General features: G+C 39.4%; 1 protein-coding gene across 1 annotated transcript in view; it reads right to left on the bottom strand.

Annotated features, from left to right (window-relative positions):
• IPMK (inositol polyphosphate multikinase) overlaps positions 1 to 23,959 on the bottom strand; it is a 66,986-nt gene that overhangs the window by 6,142 nt on the left and 36,885 nt on the right. Inside the window, exons 4-5 of the mRNA XM_067552759.1 lie at positions 19,388 to 19,560; positions 1,001 to 1,082 (exon numbers count right to left, since the gene is read on the bottom strand). Of these exons, the coding sequence (XP_067408860.1) occupies positions 1,001 to 1,082; positions 19,388 to 19,560 (255 nt within the window). The remainder of the gene's footprint in view (positions 1 to 1,000; positions 1,083 to 19,387; positions 19,561 to 23,959) is intronic.

The raw sequence follows: 23,959 nt of genomic DNA, 5'->3' as shown, positions 1-23,959 counted from the left end.
ATATTAACAACAGTTACCATACAGAGATTTTTATTTTGGTAGTTTATCTAGCACTTGTTACAAGTATAAAAGTATTGGAAATTGACAAATTTATTCACAGAACAAGTATAGCAAGGAGACCAGCTAAATAAATTTTCCCCCATGTCACACTACCAATGTGCATCACCCTTTTTGTGGAGAGACCAATTTTTCGAGGAAGAGAAGACAGATTGGTTTCCATGCTCAAGCAGTCCTTGGTTTCTTTACTAAGACTGTCAACAAAGGTGACAAAATATGTGGAAGGATGTGGAAGGATTTTTATTAAATAGACAGGTGTCAATTAAGAACTGGTTTGAAATAAACATCACAAAGATTACCAAACAGCCATAGGGTGGCAACTTTTGCTGTGTAGCAAGCTCGTCCAGCTTTGAACAGGCTGGTTTTAAAGATAAATGTTTTGAAATATACCAAGGCTACTGCACTATCCATTCTTTTAGAGTTATTTAGGAAGTTGATATAGGTTCATTTTAAGTAGCATGTACAGTAAAGTAGGGATGGGCTTAAACTGAGGGAAATTGAACTAAGTAACATACATTTACAGAAGCCTTATCATAAAAAGGACATAATGCATGCTCTGTTATATGACCTTTCAAAGGTAATTTTTTATATCTTATGTTATGTATTTAACACTCTTGTGAATTTATTCTACTAAGTCACATCTGCACAGAACAATTCACTTGTACTCTACCACAATTACCTCCTTATTCGCAAGAAACAAATGTTCTGGGACATTTACCGTAATCTACAGGTGAATTTAGGCCAAATGCAACAGCTCATGTTTACTTAGACTGTCATTGACTAATTCAAATGCCACCTGAGCTTATTACAGATCCAGCAGGTTATCCAATGCACAGAAATCCACAAGAGCAGCGTCACTGAAAAATATTTAGAATCTGAAATTGCCTATTCACTCAATACTGTGTGTGCGCACGTCTGTCCACACACACTTTAATTTACTTACCATCTTTTATTGTTTCTTTTGTTAAACTTCTTCCATAGTGCTGGTTTTGTGTCTCATAACTGTCGGAATGGATGTGGTAAACCTGCAAAAAAACAAAGGGAATTCTGCATTCATCCAGAGCAGTTGATATTCCTGTATAGCAAAAAAAACTTTGATAAATTTGTTCAAAGGTCAACACTGCCCTCTTGTGCTCTACTATGCCAATTACCAATCTGATACAATGATATTTTTTAAGAACACAGACTTTTGTAGAATTGAAACACCCTCAGCTAGATCATTATCAGCAAATTATTACTATCTTGGAAGCAAACACTTTATAGTGCTGGCTACTGTGGATTTAATTGGCAATCCAGACACTAACATTCCACTACAGGTTTAACAACTTGCTGTAAATTATTCTCACAGTAAAATACTCTGGTGTAAACCAATAAAACCCAACAAGTTTATAAAAATCAAGATTAATTTTACAGTTTCATAATTCTCTAAGTATGACCTATTTCAACAAGCTTACTAAGATAAGGAATACTGTGGTTTTCTCTGCCAAGCGGTAGCAGATTTTCAAAGCATGACAGTTGAATTTTCTACTTGGAACTGAAATTGGTGTCATTGGTCAGATTTTTTTTTAAGATATTGTCTGCACTACCAAGCTGTATGCTTTAGCGAAAGTAGTACAAGCCCTCTAGCATGGATGCAGCTATACCAGCATAATGGTGTTTAATACTGGTATAGGTATTCCCATACAAGAGGGGGAATAAGCAGTACCGTATAACTGTGTCCACAGTCGAAGTTGTAATGATATAACTATTTCAGGGTTTTTTTAAATTGCACCCATAATAGACAGTTATACCGGTACAATACTTGCTTGTCAACCAGGCCTAAGTACAACTGGTTTATTTACAAAATTTACAGAAAGCCCTGCTTTCAGAAGTAGGGGTGTTTAACAACAAGGCAAATAGGCAGTTGCCTCTGACAGAAACCTCATGCATGGCATCTACTGTATGTCCTGTCCCAAGAAACACCACTCTTTCAGTCTCTCCAAACAGTGCTCATAGAGCCCAACAAACACGCAGCCAAAAGTGCCTACTCAACACATTGGCCTTGTTTTCACTGCATGCTAACGTCATGCTCACCCCCCGTTTTCTCCCTGAATGCTGTGCACATTCACACATCCACACACTGCTATCAGTGCCACACGGCAAGGCAGCCACCATGTTCTGAGGGCTGAAAGGCAGACGAGGTACCACAAGGTTAATGCAATGAATACGTACAGCCATGGGCACCCACAGTAAATCGAGGTACAATGGTCCTCCAATCCTTTCTCATAACGCCACTGGGCATCCATTCCTGTTTACTGCCTTGCTATCTGCATGTGCTCTGAATCCTGACCAGAGGCAGTCCACTTCCTTCATATCCCTCTGCTCAATACCCTTGATCCCACTCTGCTTGCTGTTTCTCCAGGCTTCCCCATTCACAGAGTTTGAAACAGCAGTACAACGGCCCCTACAAGCCTGCACATTGGCATCTTGCCCCAGAAACACACCTGCAGAATCTTGATGCAGCTTTGAGCTGAAGTGAGTAAAACCCTTGACTTGACCAGTGCAAAGAGGAAAATTGAACAGCTTATCTACGAAGCTGTGAGAAGAACATGGGATCAAACAGGCCAGACAGCAGAGCAAGAAGAAAAACGTGCTGACTCAAGGTGAGTGATTGGAAGACCAGGGATAAGAATAAGAAATCCAGTGGTATCCCTACACCCGTCTACTTTATCAAGAACTGAACCATATTCCAAGCACCCATGTGAGCACAAAAGCCCATTTATCCACAGACTCATCTGCAGAGCTGGAATGGGTAAGGGTTCAAAGCCTGGATATCTGTAAAGATCTCATCCAGGTCACCCTGGACACCCATCAGGGAGAGGGAGAGGTAGAAGCTGAGGGCCAGCTCAGACTGGGAGACAACCTCAGCTCTGCGTCACAGGACAAATTCCTTTATGCATCCCAGGAAGAGCACAAAGTGGTGGAGGTTTCCCAAACTTAGAGCCGTGGAGGACCTGACATCTCAGGGGTAAGATGGAGGCTGCTATCTTTGTTATAATGAAGAATACTATGAAGTAAGGGGGTGGTTTCTTAGTCTATAATTCTAGCTTTGGCGTCAGCTGAGGAGGATGCTCACCTTCCAATTCCCTCTCACCCCCACCACAATCTCAACTCCCAATCACGCTGTTCAAAATGGTGGACAAGCGGAGACAAAAGTCCAACCAACATTTACAGCTGATGAACGCAGTAGCTTATTTAATGAAAAAGCATTAATATAAAAGTTAAGCGTTTGCAACCACATCCCAACTAAAATTAAACTTGTCATAAAACTGTGGTTAAAGGCACTCACTGCCATTCCAAACACTTACATGTTAAGACACCCTGCCAGTACTGCAGCAGCTGGTATATTACTATTCTGATTTTAGTCCATTTATATTTTACTTACACATACACACACACACACATATACACACGTCACTCTCCATCTGCTCCACTGCAGCAGAAAAAAACCAGCTACAACGCTACTGATTTATACAGTCCACATGAGTATGTAATTTTTATCTTATATTTGAATATACTTCCACCAAGTTGGCGCGGCTCAGATGCCCACTTTTTAGTGTCAATTAATTTCAGCGACGGTGAAGAGAAAGGAATCTTTATTTCTTTAATGTATGCATACACATTACGTCTGAATGCAAGGCAACAGCCTCAGTGTACCATACAACAATCCATGTGTGCCATGCAACCCCATTATTCAAACCCTAGTGTACTCCCCGTGCAGCTTGAATATGCAATCACAAATAGCATTCCTTATGGCTTTTGTTATAGCAGATCCTGGGGCAATAAGGAGGTTCATTTGTTGGTTGTTTCTAAAGATACCCCAACTGTCAGCAACCTGTCCATCCGAAAGCATTTTCCCTCATGCTTGTGTATATTGTGAGGTATACAACATGCTCCAATCACACATACACTATTAAAGATGTTACAGTCCAAACAAGTCAGTAAGCAGAACCATCATGCCTTTAGAGAGACAAGGTGGTGAAGTAATATCTTTTATTGGACCAGCTTCTGTTGGTGAGAAACACAAGTGTTAAAGCTTACAGGAAGCTTTTTTTTGGTCTGGAAAAGCACTCTGCGGTATATCTACACTGCAATAAAACATCCATGGTGGGCCTACGTCAGCTGACACAGGCACATGGGGCCTGAGCCAGAACATCCATGCTGAAATTGTATAGCCCTGCAACCCAAGCCCAAGTCAGCTGACATGAGCCAGCTGCGGGTGTACTATTGCAGCATAGACATACCCTCAGTGTCACAGCTAAATATAAAGTGGATCAAACTGTTTGGCATAGGTAGTTAACACATCTTGAATGGTCCCTTGAAATTTGAAGTGGCCAGTTAACACCTCAGCAGTCATGGTGGGTAGGGGAAAACAGAGGGCGGGGGTTGGTGAGCTATAGTTTGCTGAAATAAGCCACAAACCCAATATCTATATTAAGTCCATGATTTTTAATGTCTAACAAAGTTACGAATTTAAGCTCCCAGTCTCATCTTCTTTTGAAGGTGTTGTGTAGGTTTCCTTTGGGGACAAGAACAGAGGTCAGATATGGAATCATCACTTTGTGAAAGGTGTTCACCCACATGTGATACGGTGTGTGTATGTCTTATTTTTCTGTGCAAGTTCATTTGAGAATATAGTGATTGTCTCGTTTCACCCATATAGTTGTTGCTAGGACATTTAGTGCGCTAGAGGATGTACATCACATGTTGTGACAGGTATGTGCAGGGCCCAGGGATCTTGAAAGGTGTGTTGTGGGTACTGATCTTCGTAGCAGTGGAGACATAGCAGGATCTCATGCCACTTTGAATTGGTGTGCCCTGGTCTGTGTGGAGCTTGCTTTGGATGACGAGCTTGGAGAAGATGGGGGGCTATTTGAAGGCCATAAGAGGGGGTTTAGGAAAGATTTATTTCGGGATGTGGTTCCCTCTGAGTACGAGTTGTAACTGTTCAATGATATTCTGCATGGGTTCCAGCGTGGCATGGCAAGTGACAACTAGGGGTCTGTGGTTGGAAGCTTTCCCTCTCCCCCATATTGAAGCAGGTTCTCTCAGGGTATCTGAGCAGCCCATTCCATGACACAACCTACTTCTCTGGTGGAGTGTCCTTGTTTGGTGAAGGCGATTTTACGTGTGTTAAGATGTATATCCTGGACTTTCTCCTCTGAGCTTATACTGTGGTATCTGAGTGCCTGGCTGTAGATAGCAGATTTCTTGTTGTATTTGGCATGGTTACAAGATCTGTGGGTTTCTTGTCTCTACTTATCGGTAGGGTTCCACTGCTAAAGCTGACGGAGGTGTCCAGGAAGTTGATGCTAGCGTGGGAATGTTCTAGAGCATTCTTGCGTCTAGTCAGCCAAAGACACACTGAACCACTATTCTGCACTTGTTCAGCATGTTGCTAAGTGCCTCTTGTCCTGCTGGCACACATCAGGATAAGGCTTCAATACCAGGGCAGTAAAGGAGATGTCGGGTTGCCTAAAATCACAGCTGGCACAGACACCCCTTGATGACTGTGTTGTTAGGAAGATGACATGTCATCTTAGCCATGTTGAAACAGGCCAGACTTACGGAACACCCTGGCATCATGCACACACTGTCAGTGCATCCAGTGTAGGTGTCCATAAACATGCCATGTGGTCCACAAGGGCCTGCAGAATGATGTAGTAGTACTCCTTTCCTGTTAACATACTTGTTTGCTTGAAATGGTACATCTCTCCCATTCAATTGCACCTACCCAGTTTGGGCAGCCCATCAATTCAAATCCCACCTTTATTTCAGGAATAGTTCTAATTTTGAAAAGGCAGGGGCATTGTTCTAATTTTATAGTTTTTTATAATAATTTTATCATTTTAATAGTTCTAATTTTGACAAGGCCAGCATAGCATTAGTTGCCTTGCAATCCTCCATGACCACTGCACCAACTGTAGATTTCCCAACCCAAAACTGATCACCAACAGATCTATATAGCAGTCTGGGGTTGCCAGTCTTCCTAGGGTGATAGCAACACGCTTTTGAACCTTCACCAACTCTCTCATCTGGCTGCTTGGCTGTGCAAGTGCCAAGGCAAGGTCCTCACACAGCTCCATGAATATGTCTTCATGTGAAAGTGCTGGGCCCACTGCAGGTCATCCTATGTTTCCATCACAATGTGGTTCCCCTAATGTGTGCTTTTGTTGTTGGCCGAGAAGTGGCAATCTGCATAGGGGTCATCTAGCATTAGAAACCGCATCAGCTTAGTCCACACCTCCACATCCACATTGTTCTATTCAGTTGCTGCTATTGCATTACTTCTAACAGCTAGATGCTGCCTCTGTCTTCTCCACTCCAAAACAGCTTCTGAAACCTCTGCCAAAGTTCCCTGGCAGTAGCTTGTGAAGAAGCACAAAAAATAAACACTGCCTCCATAAAAAAAGCCTCGGTTCTGGTACCTGGGGAGAGTAGAACCCATACCTTCAGCACATAATAGCATACCACACCTGTTCTGTATCACAAACACCTGACTTGACTAAAGATCAATGCATTAAACTCTATCTCCTTAATTAGTCTAAGTGCAATGACCTCTAATGACAAAGCATTAAAATGTTTTGAAGAAATATTGTTTTAAAGCTATTATGCCTTGTTCTTCAGGCCTTACTCCAACAAAATGCCCAATGACCTCAGCATTTTGCTTGAATGAGACCCATTGTATTTTTCTTTGTGCATCCAATGTCTCTTCTTCTTTACACAGTGCCCCTTCCAAATGAGGGTCTTTTATCAATTTTGGTTTTTAAAAGTTATGTATTATACAGCACATTAACTGTGCACCCATCCACAACATGGCCCATGAAATAGGACATTACCTCCCAATGGATCCTATGCATTGCCTCCAATACACATATATATCCAATGACATTCTCCAAATTATTCAGTTTCTACTCACAAATTATTCATTCCAGGAGGTTGTGTACTTGTTAATCATTTTGTTTATTTTACTATTTCATTGATAAGACGTCAAAATGGAGAGCTGAAAAATTAAGGAGAGCTGCTGCTGCTTCACAACGGTAAGATGTGTTCTTTGGAAGAAAAAGCACTAAATTATTGTCATGTTCTGGGGTGCAATTCAGACCAGGGATGAGTTGTGTCACCACCTGCTCTGTAACCCTAGTGCCTCACAATATTTTGTTGCTGTAGCTCCCAATCTGGGCTGCTCACAACCAGCCTACCAGCATGGGGGTCACACCCGGAGTATCTGTGTATAGCTGCAGACCTGGTCCAGCAGCTCTGGGTCCAGCAACCTGTCAGCACCACACTGAGCATATATTCGATTCCACCAGCCTTGGTTATAAGCAGCAAGATGACCCCAACACAGCCCAGTCCAGAGCTTCCCCAGACCTGTGTGCTCTGATATGTCCAGCAACAACATACACCAATTTGCCACAGTAACTGGAATGGACATTCACTTTAGTACTAACACACTACTGTTGGTTTAGATTAATAGCAAAAAAGTTCATTCATGAAAGAAGATAGGGTTTTATGTGAGTTCACGTATGAGGAATAAAGTCAGAAATGGTTGCCAGCAAACAAAAGTGAAAATACACATCTAAAAGTCTAAAATTGAATTTATCAAGTTTCGGTTCAAGACTTCATTCAAGCTGGCCTTTCTCACCCACAGTCCTCCAGCAAGATGGTGACTGACCCTCTCCTCAGTCAAGATCTTTTCCAGAGGCCCAAATGTGCTGGTGCCTTTGTCTTCTTAGGTAAAAGAGATAACTTGGGGTTTTCTACCCCTTTCTTTTATAATCCAGAAAACCTTTGAAATGGATTCTTCTGAAGGTTACCCCTCAAAGCAAAGTTTATTCAAGCAGTGAGGAAGGCAACATGGAGTCTGTTGGTGAAGGAGGTGCCATGCTCCACCTTCCTCCCTGCAGCTGTGTTTGCTGAAATGCAAATTGTTCTGTTCCCTACCACCTCCTCCCCCTGTTGTCTTGATGATCCTATTTACTACTTATATGTAAACTGGGGGTAAACACATTTTCCTTTGTTTAGGATAGACCTGTTTGACAACTTTTGCCTAGGCAGGACAGTCTGGTTTTGAACATGTGCAAATAACATCATGCAGGGGAAATTCATAACTTTACATATAATGTTGCTACATACATTTCACCATAATATTACTGATCAGCAAGTTAGTAGTTTTCAACTGATACCTCACAATACATATTTTGTACAAAGATTATTACAGTAGCTTGTAGGATGTGAACACAGGAATGCTTTGGGTAACAGTTATGTAGATAGTCTATGTATACGTACTGCAAGATCATTACCAAAAAAATCTCACTCACTGGAGTTGGGTGAAAACTTTTTATTCCACTTTGCCCATAACCTCTTTTCGATGCAACAATTTGCAAGTGTTCTATCAGACAAGGGAGTCACCACACAGCTACTGTCCAGCACTAGCCAGACACAGTTACCTGGTAACTATTTAGACAGTATTGATTTACACAGTATTCTTACAGTTCAAAAAAGAAGAAGAGAATCATCAGGTCCTTTGAATGCATATTTTAGCATCTTAATATAGCAGAATGCTACAATTTCTAATACATTTCTCAATCTTCCTGTGTACTAATATAAATACTGTGAGGCTACACAGGTTACAAATGGATTTAGCTACAATTCCTACAATATAAAAAAAACTACATTAAAAGAACGTCTAACCGAAATAAATATATAATTAGGAATTTAGTTTTCAATCTAAGCAGAGTTAAACATAAAGATGGCACTCATTCTATTAAAAAATATCCTGGATTCAATATAAATGATCTATTGGCGCATTCTAGAAAAGCTTGACTCAACTCAAATACAACAACAATGGAGTTGAAACCCAGGATCTGATAGGAATGCTCCATTATACCCCCTTCCCAACCCTACTCGATGATTACCTAGTGCCAAACAAAGGTAATAGTTGCGTAGTTACGGCTGCATTCCTCTCTCTAACCAACTCCTTCTTCGAACCCAATACAATTAATTAAAACAACCTGGCTTCCTGCTTGACCATGTTTTCTTCCCACTCAGATGCAGTTACCAATAGCAAGACTCTCTTCTCCAAATGTATTTGGCCTCTGAACTAAACTGTTTCAACCCAGCTGTTGCAACTGACAGCACTAGCTCATTTCTGTCAAAAAGATTAGCTAGGCATGTGACTAGCCAAACATGTAACCTTCCTAATAATGCAAGAAGACAGGAAAGATCGCTATCTACCCTTCCCTTTGCAACTGTAGTTCACTGACTGTGAGGAGTATGCCTGCCTTAACATCCCAGGGGAAGGTAAAATCTCAAGGTCCCGACCAAAATCACCTAAGAGAAAATTCCTTCCTTCAAAATTAACTGCCATGTTTGCACTATGCACATGATCAAGAATCGCTGCAAGTATCTGATCCCATTAAGACCCCAAACAAAGCCCTTGCATCTGGTTCTTTGTAAGCAGATTTGTGCACCAATAAGGAGCCGCAAGTCAATAGGTTTCTGCATGGGCAGACCCAGCTGCAGAACTGTGGGCAAGAACACCAGTCTTTTTTTAAACAGATACTGGTAATGTGGACTCTACACAAGCAGCAGGCAAAGAAATACAAATAAATTATTAACTTCCAAAGAAAACCATCCTCATCGGAACTTAACCAAAACTTTGTTCTTGCTTACAGGTGTATCAATGTGTTTTCATATTTCTGTTTAGTTCAAACAGATCAGTGTGTGTAAGAGTTCTCGTTTTAAGTAGTTTTAGTTCACTTTACATACTTAATTTCATGTAAACCTCAAATTCAAAAGAACAAGCTGATCCAATATTCTCCTTTTTAAATGTTTAACACATTGATAAAATGATGGGGTTGAAAATTTGCAACCCCAAATTCAGATATTAAGTTGTATTTAGAGAAGTCAGGCAAATATTACACTATATTACTCACAGTAATCCAATATTGACTTTCAGGACAAAACAGTGAAATACACAAACTGTTCAAATGATAATCAATGGTTGACCTTCCCCTGATATTTTTATTTAAATATTTATCAATAAGGAACAATTCTGGTTTCATAAATAAATAGCTTGATTAAATATTTTTCAGACCTCTTGAACATCTGCCAAAATCAGTTTTATAAATGTGTAAATTATTACTGAAACAGAAAACATTTAAAGAATCACTTTTATTAGTCTGAAGTGCTTTTATTTATTCCTTCTGTCTCATTTATTTGTACATATATAAATATATAATTTATCAAATATAAATATATTTAATTATATTTATACATACAGCGTTCTGTTTACTTAAAGGTATCTCTGCTCTTACAGCAAGAATCTTAAATATCAATACCCTGTCTGCTCACAAGATTGGAAGAGCCAGGCAAAAAGAAGTGTGACAACATGAAACACAGCAAGCAAACTTGCTGTATTATAGGATGCAAATGTTGAGACATATCTTCATTTGATGTAAATCAATATAGTTCCATGATACCAGCAGAAAATCTGGCCCACTAAGTTTTGACAAGCACTTTTTATTTTGGGGGAAAAAATTAAGGATTTGAAAAACTCTAGGAACTTTTTTTTATCCTCTAATGGCTGCTATTATATTGTTATTGACAAGGATTGTAAGTTCACATAGAAATGTTGACATATGTTCTCTTTGTTGCACTGACATGCTGGAGATACAAATCTCCCTGCTGCTGACTGAGAAAGACACAAACTGTACAGTTTGTTCTCTGGCTTATAAACAACAGTTCTGGTTTATGTGCACACTGGTTTAGGAGAACAGCTCGGAGTAAGCATACAATTAAGTGAAGACACACAGTTTGAATATACAGTTTTAACTCATCACTGGAATAAGTAACAAAGAGAACACTTCAGTAACAAGTTAGAGACTCAGAACTGGTTTTAATTAGTTCAGTGAAAAAGCAAAATATAACCGAGGATCCATATGAAAAGCTCTCCAATCAAATTATTAAATATCTGAAAACATTTTCTGAAATACAGACAATCTGCAGTCCAAAACATTACTTCACAGAGTAGCTAAGCTTTCAAGACCAGTTAGGACATTTGTGCTGCACCCTAATCTTTCAATAAATGAGAGACAGTGGTAGGCAATCTCTCTTCCTCATGCATTATTATTTATATTATGGTAGCACACAGGAATCCCAATCAATGATCAAAGCACTGTTGTACAGACAATAATGACAGTCCCTGACCTAGAAAAACTAGAAGTACGTATTTTAAACAGCTAGGATAATTAATCATTGGAACTTTTAACAGGCAAGATAGTGGATTATCCAACACTCGGAATCTTTAATCAAAAAGGTATGTCTTTCTAAAAGATATCCTTTAGTTCAATCACAAATTATTGAACTGACTTTTTGGAATTACAGTATCAAATTCTGTGGCCTCCATTCTGCCAGTGACCTGACTTGACAAATGATCAGACCTTAAAATCTGTGATTTACAGTCTAGATGTCAGATAGGAAATGACAGGTGAGCAACACAGAAAAATAGAGGGAAAGTGGGAGGATGAGGTAACTAACTAAACAGTTTGGCAGAAAAATCAGTCTTGGCTTGTCACTTGCCATAATCAATCATCTTGGATTTAACTTCTAGTAAATGTCTCTGAGTTTTAGTCTCAGAAATTTAGACTCATGAGTATGTAGGAGAATGTGACCTGGGTCGGTTTTCACCACATTTACAGTGCCAAAAGAGTATGAAAAGTAGGCGCAGGATTTTTCAACGGCTCCATTACTACCCCCCTCTATCTCCTCCCAGATCCTACTACAGTGTATTAGGTGCAATGAGGTCTACAATCACCTCCTGAGAGAGTTTTAATTTAATTTAATATTTAATCCCACAGAAGTCAAGAAATTCAAAGTTATGGATCCTAAATCCCACATCACAGGATGACACTCGCTTATTAAGAAGGAGCAAGGCCAGTGTACCTGGGACAGGTCAGCTAACCCCACCTGAGCATTAGAAGAAGGCACCTGGGCATAGAGTGATGGAGACCCAGTAAGTCAGAGCTAGGAAGTACGACTGCCAGAGTCCCCTGGGAGGGGAGTCAGTGAGATCCTGAGAGGTAAAGGGGAAAATCCCTTATGAGTTATAGTCCAGGGTGAGCTTAAGAACTGGTTTTGTTTGTTTTATTTAAGTCTGGGACAAAAAAGCTGCCTAAAAGAGACAGTATGTTTTTGACAGTGGCAGTATGTTTTTGCAAAAGGTAAGTGGCCTGCTTTGTTACACCTCCATGCTTCCTGAATTTATGTAGTATTTTATATTGTTGTATATGCTGTTAAAACCTATTTCTTATAACCACACAGATGGGTGCCAAGTTTTGTTTTCTACACCATAATTTTACATTTCTCGACTTGTGTGTTAAATTCTCATTGCTTTAATATTGCTTGTTTTACAATCAATATCCTTTCCTTAAAAAAAAAAAAAATCCCACACTGAACTACGCACAATTTTATCAATGTTTAACATGAGACTGTTATGAATCTGTCTGTCTGGTTCACTGAAATGAATGCACATTCCAAATCTCTTCTTCACATACCTCAGACATTAACACGTGTGCACATTTAGTGGAATGTCTATTCATTGAAATAAAATGCACCTGTGTTAAGTACACTGAAAACAACACCAGAAATATTCCTGCAGAACAATAGGTTTTATTTACAGAGCATTTGCTTCTTTTCACAACTTCCAGGTTTTAGGACAAACCTTACTGTAACAGAGACATTGTCTCATTGTCTCTCTACCCATCCACCAATTCATAACAACCCTGTATCAAACAGAGCAGAGGTGGCCAAACTTACTGACCCCCCAAGACCTCCCTCCCTGCTGGGCAGAATCCTCTAGACCAGGGGTGTCAAACATACGGCCTGCGGGCCGCAACCAGCCCGTGAACATTTTTGATCCGGCCCGCGTCCAGCCAGTTTTTTGAGACGTGCTGCTGCCCAAATTGAGGGCATTGGCACTTAAAGTGATTTCTCTGAGTACGGCACTGCCAGTTTAAGAGTCCGTGAAATGTCTTAAAGCGGCGATGCCGGACGCAGAGAAATCCCTTAAAGCGGCAATGCACTCAGTCCGGCAACACGGTCTCCCATGAAATCCCACCGCCAAAAAGGGGAAGATGGCCCGAATGTTTCGGCGGAGGGTATTGCATGGCCCCTGTGAAGTGCATTTTATGAGAATTTGGCCCATCACCATCAGCGAGTTTGACACTCCTGCTCTAGACCCACCACCCTCCTGTTTGGCAGAAGCTCTGAGCTCCCCACCCCAGTCTGGCAGGTGGAGATTGGGGGGGGGACAGGGACAAAAGGGGTTCCATGAGCTGAACTTTAACTGCAAAAGAGCCGCATGCAGCTCTCAGGCCACAGTTTGGCCACCCCAGAAATAGAGCAATGGCTTATATGGGAAGAATAATAATAGGTACATATTATATGTATTTTTAGCTGCCCTAGTGCTATTGTAAGTGGTTAGTGCTTTTTGAACAAAGGTTCATCACAATTTCTACTTTTACTCTGTATTTTATTTGTCCACCCATCTGTTCTCTCAGCTGGAAATGAAGAGACCCAGCACCATGAGGGCAGTCTGTTCTCTCACAGGCCATCAGAGTGATCTGCAGACCACACTTTGGGAACCTCTGCTGTATAACATGCTATAAGGCAAGGGCTCCCAATCTTTTTTCCCTGAGGCAACTGCAATAGGCACTGCGGCCCACTATTAGCGCTTCTTGAGGAAAATTATTTTTTATTATTACATACAAACTATAACATTGTAAATAAACAATGTACATGTTTTCTTTTCATTTTCATGTAAATAATTGTAATGATAGAAATCCCTAGCACTCAAAGAAATGCTTCAAGATATTTGAAACCAAACAGTTTTAGTAAAACTATGCTTTTTAAAAAACATTAAGAGCAAAATGTGGTGTTCAAACGGAAAACACAATGTATAAATGTACACTATATAAAACTGAATAATAAGCAACACAACATTAACAAAATTGTTTAAAATCACATTGTTATTTGTTGATTTTAAAACAAAATAGTCATCCAACTTTGAACACTACATTGTGTTTTCCATTTTTTTTAAAGTGTAAAATCTAAAATTCTGTACTGTGTAAGTAAAAACCCAATCCTACTCTCGACTAATTATAAAAGAATCACATATTGTAAACAAAAATATAAAGTAACAGTTACTTTATAACACACTGAGGCAATGGGTACTCATCCGATCTGGTAAAGGAAAATCCAAATTTCAAGTATGTGTCGTCATATTTTCTTACCACTTTCTTTATTTTTTTTGACTGGCTCATTTCGTTTAGCTGTAGATGGTCCAGGACTTCCATTATCTTTCCCCCCAGTGCACCCTTCTCGTTTTCGAAAAATAAATCGATCTATGTCAGATTGAAATACTGTTTGCCATTTTTGGCAGATTGTGTGTATGTTGCTAGGTTACCTTGCAGTGAACTGTACTTGCAAGAATTAAATTTAACATATTGCAGCTTGGGGTTTTTTTTAAAATAAATGAAGTTTCTTTACATTCTGTCCAACACATACAGTCCAAAAACACTATATCTGTATAGCTTTTACTTAGATTATATGAGTCACGTGGAGTTAAAGATCTACTAAGAGTTTGACCACAAAATGCAGTTGTGCTGATGGACCACCCAGAATTGTGTCGCAGCCCACCTTTTGGCCACAGCCCACAGTTAGGGAATCCCTGTTCTAAGGAAGTGCCTCTCCAGCTCTGTTTCTGTGCAGACCCCTCTGTAAAAGAAAGATCCCCCATGGATACCCTACCTCCCAATCCTCCACCCTATGGTTCTCTGCAGAACCTATTCTGTATGGCATAGAACTTGAATGGTTCACAACCACACAAATTCAATTTCTCTGGATCTTTGTACATACTACCCTTTCGGGCACATGAAAGCCAGAAAAATATTTAACACTGTTGGCAACTTGGCTGATCCTTGAAACCAATTCTCTGCAGTCTATTAAATTATTCAAGGATCTTTATTATTAGAGATCATCATCTCTAATAATAAACTGTGAAGAAGAGAGATTAAAGAACAAGGAAATACCTACTTTCTTTATTATAATGCCCTTAGCTTATCATCTTCTCCATCAGAGGGCAGCGTCCCTTGCACATGACAGCTGGCATATTGAGTAACAGATGACTGCATAAAAAAGTATTCAATTAAAATCAGATCTTTATAGAAAATAAAACAGGAACACAGGAAAAAGTTAATCAACCGAGGAGATCTAGGTATGGGGGAAAATCTTGTGCATCTATTATCAGCTGAGCATATTATAGAAGAAATTTGTACTCCAAGGAGAAAACTCTCCATAAGTATGGAACACCGGAAATTCTATTTCACCCTGCAGCTTTTGTACAAGATATACAAAATCCAGATACCACAATGATTAGGCACTAAATAAGACAGCACCGTGTCTAGATGAACTATAGTTGTGAAGATAATTGTAGCTAAGAAGTAGAATGAATTTTTCCATATGAACAAGATGACATCAATTAATGACAGAGTATTAAACACTAGCACTCACAATCATAAAATAATGTAAAAATAAGCATTACATTTACATTGTCAGTGAATTATAAAGCACATAAAATAGTGTTTTACAGATCCGGAGAGGTTATATAAAGAGAAAAATAAAAGTTAAAATCAGCCACATTCCAGTAGAGCTATAATCTCCATCCTTCTGGGACTGGAATCCAATTGTTTCTGACTAGACATTTTATTCTCAGCCCACATTCTCGTATACAATCTTACATAAGTACTACCTGCATATACAATAATTCCTAGACAACAAAAAACAGTACCTTAAGATGGAGTTAAGGTTGAGATCTCATCTCAGTAATTTAGGGTAAAAAGCATTAGTGATGTTGGAATTATCTTCAAAACAAGTGTTATAAATCTAGGAATTTCAGCATTTAGGTTAAACTTTAATGAAGCACAAACATGTTAAAGGTATGAAAAAGTTCAATTAAGACACTTTAGCAACTTGGAAGCCTTCAAAAGTCCTTCAGTTTTTGGTGCTTGCTGGTGAAAAGCTCTGGATTCTTTGGCTTTTGATGCTGCTTAGGCAGACAGCTCTGGGGAGATGGCAACATGAAATCCACATTACGAAGCACAGCCTTTCCTTGCTCTCCCTTAACAGAGGGACATGAAGAGATACACAAGCCCAAGAGAACAAAGCAGACTCTATCTCCATTGCCTTCTGCAGTGAGCCCTGCACATGCTCCCCACACAAAAGGTCTCAGGCTTAAAGCTCGTCCTCAAGCTCTCTCTCTCGACTTCTTGGTGGAACACTGATGCCTGCAGCCAAGAAATAGTTTGGGCCGCCATCCCAGATGGTGCATCCCGGAAACAGCTCTTGCCAGCTTCCCAATTGTATCAAAATTCACCTTTACCTGCTGCCAGGCCAGATCTACATCTTCATGGACTAATTACTTAAGCTTCTGGTGTTTCATGTGGGTAAGAGACTCAACCCTCTTCAAATGAACCCCAGCACGTTGGCTCAGAATTCTGAGGCACAGTGCCAGGAATGCAGCCGGGCTTTGTTCTAACTATGGCTGCCGCTGTCCATGCAGCTGTCCTGGGAATGGTGGGAGGATACTTTGTGCATTCACTTCTGAACTTGTAAATAAATTCAACTAAACTTTTCATTTTTTGGCTTAACATCTACATCCGCTGCGCCATTCAATTAAGCACACATATACAATAAAATCCCACTGTCTAAATATTTACACAGTGTGGCTTTATTGGAGCGCCAGAACAAACATTTATCTTAATTCCCATCTTTTACATTCTACACCAGTGCAATATTAGCTGAGACAGGAAATCTCAGATCAGATATTATTTTTCCCCAACAGATCTCAGTAAAACTATCCCAAAAGAGTATCACTTAAAATTAGGACACCACTAAACAAGATAAAGTAGAACCTCACTCATTAACAAGTACGAGAGTGTAAAGAAAAACAATGAGAAAACAAAATGAAGGAAACGTGAATAACACTCTTCATCTACTATAAATACAGACTGAAAATGCCTGCCAAATCAAAGTGTGTAGTAAATCCATAACAAAATAAAGCCTTGCTCGAAAGGATAATCTGGCTGACAGACCTTCCACAAAACGTGTCAATCAATGTACAAAATTACTGTTTACAGAAGATTAGAGATGACCTAAGTAGTCTATGGGATAGTTCTTCTAATGAAAAGGAGCTCCCTATTGCCCTCAAGGCTATAATGCTTAGTTTTTAATGCACAGCAACATCATGATCTGATTTATAGATGTGAGAGCAAAATCTTTATATGTGCTTAATGGTCCAGAATAAGCAGTTTAACGCTTCAGTATGAAGGGAAGTTATGCAAGATTGTAATAAATACATTTTCCAGGGTTAGAAATAATACAATATTGTTCTTATTTTAGACATGAAGTAAGACAGGCAAGGATAAGAAAAAAGATGCAATAGTTCAGTTCAGATGTTCTAGAGGTCTGTAATCATCTCTGCCTGCCCTTCTCAGGTCTCAAATGTGCATTACCTTAAGTTTTTATTTAGAGACAAGCGTACAAATGCTTGAGAAGTTAGTGTTTGAGAAGTCTGCTTATGATGAAAGAGAACACACGTAGTGTGGTGCTCAAGAAATTAGTCAAATATTTTGTATTTGCATTTTACCTGCTCTCCCTTGGACACATTCTGCTTCCCTCAGCCCCTTAAAGCATAAGCAAATGCACACACCAGAAACTAACAAATCAAAAATTCAAATGATGAGACCGTACAGCTCATGACTAGGGTATCCATCTACACAAGAACAAGTCTCAAAGTGCTACATGGTCCCCAGCATAATTAACGATAAATGAGGGAGCTGAAGCATGGTCTATATTCCCTTTTTTTCCCCCAGAGTAATTCTTTGATTTTACACCAAGTGTCACATCACAAATGTAAAATCGTGTCTGACCCTCAAGTGAAATTTAGATAAGCATCAAAAGAAGGTAATACAAGAAAGACAAACATCTAGCTATTCAAAATGACAACATACTGGCAAAAGATAGGAAAAAATATTCATAAGCAAATTCCTTGTCAATTATTGTAGTTTATCATCTCTGTCACCTGTTCAATAATTAGTACAAAAGTGACTGAAAAGTCCTTTGGCAATATAAAGAAATATTACTTTTAGAAACCGTGAAAAAGACATCATGGAAAAGGCAGGGGGAAAGAAATTCTGTAGTTGAAACAATCGTGAAGATTATGCTGGACAAGAGTGCAAGAAAATGACAATTAATCAGAAAGTTGTTGAGCACTACACCTTTACAGAAGAAGTGCACAATTATCTCTTCACATTATGTTGCCTGGTCAATATCTTCATAAACTGAAGTACAATGACACCAAAAAACCTTGACTTTGTGTGTTGTTAGTGATAAAAACTGAAGTCAGTAAGCAGCGTAACTGTCAATAACACTTTTTTTAAAAAAAGTAAATTGTAAATGTATGTGTGTGTCTCCACATACCACAAATTTCTTTGAAAATTCAACATCAAATTTCTTTTAAACTGAGAAAAATATAACATCTATTTCTATTGAATATCTTAGACCTTGATCTTGCAAACATTTAGGCATACGCTTAACTGTAAGCATGAGTCGTCCCCAATGACATTAATTGGACTACTCAGATGAGTAGAGTTAAGTACATGCAGGTATTTGCAGGATTGGAGCCATAGTCTTGAAAGCAAAGCCAAAAGTTGCCTTAATATGTATACTACTAACAAGATGTTCCATAAAAACATTCTATTGTAAATATTTTTATTTTTTAATACACCAAAATAATACAAACCAACACATTAAAATCTGGGACTGTTAATATAAAGTAACTAATGCATCATTTATAATTTTTTAAAATTGCTTTGATAATCCCCTAAATTTATATGATGACAAGTGAAAAGTAATCTTTGGAACAAAACTAAATTAAGTTTTAAAGAATCCACTTTCTAACCTGAGACATTTCTGCATCATACTCATTTACATGTTCAATTTACGGTTAGAATCTTAGAAGGGACTTTGCATGGTTAAACGCTTATTTTAAATATGAGCTGTGTTTTGAAATATATTTTATATGACATATTAAGACGTACATTTATTCATATAACACAGAAGAGACAGAAGTGTGTTATTCACTAGAAAACTATTGGTTAAATCTTGTTAACTCCTGGCATTAGCCCACGGCATAAACTGAATTTGAATACAACAAAAGACAAGATCTTACCCTCATGCCAAGCACCAAGAACCCAATCTCTTCCATTAGTGGGTACTTGCTGACCTGTTGCTGAATCTTCTCAGCTGAAGCATATGGATCATAACTTTTCTGGCCTATTTTCACATCCATTATACACGGCTTATTAAACTTACGGGTCACATCTTCCAGTTTTAGGTATAGATCTGTTAAAAAGACAACAACTCGGTTAACAATAGGCTAACACAAAGCATTTTATTATATAAGTTTTACCTGAATCAGTGTGAATAAAAAACAAAGCACACTTTAGATGTTAAGTTTAAGTATTAGAATAGGGAGAACAAATTTGTACCCGTGAATTTAAAAAAGAACACACACTAGTACCATGCACATGCAAATTCTGTCGGAACCAAGTTTCAAAAGGTAAGCACCAATCTTCCTGCCTTAGGAAAAGACGCTAATTACAGCAGCCTACCTGGCACTGAAACAGATTCCAATTTATTGCTGAAAAAGAATTCAGGAGTTTGATTCATTTAAGTCTTTAATAAATTTAAAATAAGTACGAAGGAGCAGATAGATCATGAAATTAAGTATTAATTTTTAAACATGAGACGAGGGGAATTAAAAACAATGGGAACTGTGGTTTTAGGAAAAAATGGCATCTCATATCCTTACTACAGAACAGTAAAAATTCTCCACCCATTTCTCTCATGAGTTTGACCCTTTTGATAATCCTAGTTCAAGACAAAAGATTCCATTTGTACTTAGCAACAAAGCATTTTGGCTCATTGTGTGCGATAATATCTTTAACTGAAACAGAAACATGCCAACTGTTTGAAACCCCAAAAATCTTTGGGATTGAAACACGTTTAAGATGTTATATTAAGTCTGTATGTCTATCCAACCAGAAATGCCCTCTCTTGGTATTTTCTGACATGCTTGTGTGCAATCATGGATCCAATCTTCACAGGTACCAGATACTATGTTACGCATCAGAAAGCCTTTAGGGTCAGCTTGAGTATGGAGGAAAGAGGTAAAGAGACATGCATGCTGAAGAAGGGGGCAGGGGCCTCCACGACTGAGAAGAAAAGCCATGTGCTACAGAAGAAGGACCCTGGATAGTCCCGGAGGTCCTGATGCCATACCACAGAATGTTCTGGAATAATGAGGAAACTGAGGCAGGAAATGAATTGTAGGATTTAATTTTTTATAAGTCTGTATAGTTCTTGTGCTATTAAAGAAAGCAAGGGTGATTAAGAATCCTGTGCGAAGTCTGTCTGTGTGTTATGTGGCCTTGAAGAGTTAACTGGTGGACCCAGAACACCCACAAGGCTGGAGTTCTGGGGGGTGCACTCAAGCTATGGGAGAATGTGCGAAGTCAGCATTGGTAGCAGGCGTTAGGCAGTTGGAGCGGAAGGTCTCAGCTCTCAGGAGGGATACTAGACAGATGCTAGGCTGTATCCCAAGAACGTGGCTAAGAGCCCCAAGCTAGGGGTCATGCACAGACTCCGTTCAGTCTCTGGAGGTTTACAGTATATGGGAACCTTGTCCTTCATGTGGGTACAAATGATATAGCTAAATTCTCACTGGAACGTATCAAAGGAGACTATGCCAGGCTGGGGAAGACTCTTAAGGAAATCGAGGCTCAGGTGATCTTCAGTGGGATTCTGCCTGTCCCGAGAGAAGGACAACAAAGGTGCAACAAGATTCTGATGATCAACAGATGGCTCAGGCAGTGGTGCTATAAGGAGGACTTTGGGATGTATGGTCACTGGGAGGCATTCGTGGACAGAGGACTGTTCTCTTGGGATGGACTTCACCTGAGTAGGGAAGGAAATGTACTTTGAGGATGGAGGCTGGCACAACTGATTAAAAGAGTTTTAAACTAGGGAGTTGGGGAGATGACTGGGGAGATGCCCAGGTAATTGCCACACCTGATTTTAGCATTGAGAGGGAGGAAAATGAAGTAAGAAAGGACACAGCAGTGGGGAGCAGAATGGATATTAGTAGGACGAGTAGTGTAGATACCAGCCTAATAGGCGATCTTGGCAGTAGAATGACTGTGTCAAATCAGGTAAGGAACGTGAGCAAAGCCAAACAGCAAAGATGTTTATATACCAGTGCGAGGAGCCTGGGTAACAAAAAGGAGGAACTAGAGCTACTGGTAGAGGAAATGAAACCAGATATTATAGGAATAACAGAAACATGGTGGAATAGTAGTCACAACTGGTGTACAAGTATTTAAGGGTATGTGCTGTTTAGGAAAGACAGATATAAAGACAAAGGTGGTGGAATTGCATTGTATAATCAATGGTGAGGTAGACTGTAGAGAAATTAGAAGTGATGGAATTAATAAGACAGAGTCTGTCTGAGTAAAAATCACACTGGGGAAGAAAACTACTAGAGTTTCACCTAGGATAGTGCTTGGGGTGTGCTACAGACCACCGGGATCTGATTTGGACATGGACAGAGACCTCTTTAAGACTTTTAATGAAGTAAATACTACTGGGAACTATATGATTATGAGAGATTTTAACTTCCCAGATACAGACTGGAGGACAAGTGCTAGCAGTAATAATAGGGTCCAGATTTTCCTAGATGTGATAGCTGATGGATTCCTTCACCAAACAGTTACTGAGCCAACAAGACGAGATGCTGGTATTGGTGAGTAGTGAGGACCTCATAGAAGAAATGGTTGTAGGGGATAACCTTGGTTCGAGCGACCAAGAGCTAATTCAGTTCAAACTAAATAGAAGGATAAACAAAAATAGATCTGTGACTAGGGTCTTTGACTTCAAAAGGTCTAACTTTAAAAAATTAAGGAAATTAGTTGGGGAAGTGGAGTGAACTGAAGAACTCATAGATCTAAAGGTGGAGGAGGCTTGGAACTACTTCAAGTCAAAGTTGCAGGAACTATCTGAAACCTGCATCCCAAGGAAGGGGAAAAAATTCATAGGCAAGAGTTGTAGACCATCTCAGACAGGTGATTAAGAGAAAGCAGAAAGCCTAGAAAGGAGTGGAAGATGGGAGGGATCAGCAAGGAAAGCTACCTCTTGGAGGTCAGAAAATGTAGAGATAAAGTGAGAAAGGCCAAAAGTCAAGTAGAGTTGGATCTTGCAAAGGGAATCAAAACCAATAGTAAAAGGTTCTATAGCAATATAAATGGGAAGAAAACCAAGAAAGAAGAAATGGGACCGCTAAGCACTGAGGATGGGGTGGAGGTTAAAGATAATCTAGGCATGGCCAAATCTCCAAACAAAAACTTTGCCTCCGTTTTTAATGAGGCTAATGATGATCTTGGGGACAATGGTAGGGTGGCTAATGAGAATGAAAATATGGAGGTAGAAATTACCGAGGTAGAAGCCAAACTCGAACAACTTAATGGGACTAAATTGCAGGGGGGGGGCGGTTAGATAATCATCATCCAAAAATATTAAAGGAACTAGCGCATGAAACTGAAAGCCCATTAGCAAGGATTTTTAATGAATCTGTAAACTCAAGGGCTGTTCCGTATGACTGGAGAATTGCTAACATAGTTCCTATTTTTAAGAAAGGGAAAAAAAGTGATCCGGGTAACTACAGGCCTGTTAATTTGACCTCCGTAGTATGCAAGGTTTTGGAAAAAATTTTGAAAGAGAAAGTAATTAAGGATATCAAGGTTAACAGTAATTGGGATAAAATACAACATGGCTTTACAAAAGGTAGATTATGCAAGACCAACCTGATCTCCTTTTTTGAGAAGATAACAGATGTTTTAGACAAAGGGAATGCAGTGGACCTAATTTACCAAGATTTCAGTAAGGCATTTGATTCCACATGGGGAATTATTAGTTAAATTGGAAAAGATAGGGATTAATATGAAAATTGAAAGGTGGATAAAGAACTGGTTAAAGGGGAGACTACAACAGGTTATACAGGAAGATGAACTGTCAGGCTGGAGAGAGGTTACTAGTGAGTTCCTCAGGGATCGGTCTTGGAACCAATCTTATTTAACCTTTTTATTACTGACCGTGGCCCAAAGAGTGGAAATGTGCTAATAAAGTTTGCTGATGACACAAAGCTGGGAGGTATTGCCAATACAGAAAAGGATCGGGATATCATACAGGAAGATCTGGATGACCTTGTAAACTGGAGTAATAGAAATAGGATGAAATTTAATAGTGGAAAGTGCAAGGTCATGCTTTTAGGGACTAATAACAAGAATTTCTGCTATAAGCTGGGGACGCATCAGTTGGAAGTGACAGAGAAGGAGAAGGACCTGGGCGTATTGGTTGATCACATGAAGACTATGAGCCGCCAATGCGATGTAGACGTGAAAAAAGCTATTGTGGTCCTTAGATGCATCAGATGACGTATTTCCAGTAGAGATAGGGAGGTGTTAGTGCCATTAAACAAGGCGCTGGTGACACCTTATCCGGAATACTATGTGCAGTTCTGGTCCCCCATGTTTAAGAAAGATGAATTCAAACTGGAACAGCTGCAGAGAAGGGCTACTAGGATGATCCACAGAATGGAAAATCTGCTTTATGAGAGGAGACTCAAAGAGCTTGGCTTGTTTAGCCTAACCAAAAGAAGGTTGAGGGGAGATATGATTACTCTCTATAA

This window comes from Emydura macquarii, unplaced genomic scaffold (assembly GCF_026122565.2).
Source record: "Emydura macquarii macquarii isolate MOO-44397 ecotype Brisbane River unplaced genomic scaffold, CSIRO-AGI_Emac_v2 contig_1390, whole genome shotgun sequence".
In the NCBI taxonomy this organism is placed as follows: Eukaryota; Metazoa; Chordata; order Testudines; family Chelidae; genus Emydura; species Emydura macquarii.
Note: the sequence above shows the minus strand (reverse complement) of the source record. Positions and strands in the feature narration are given on the sequence as shown.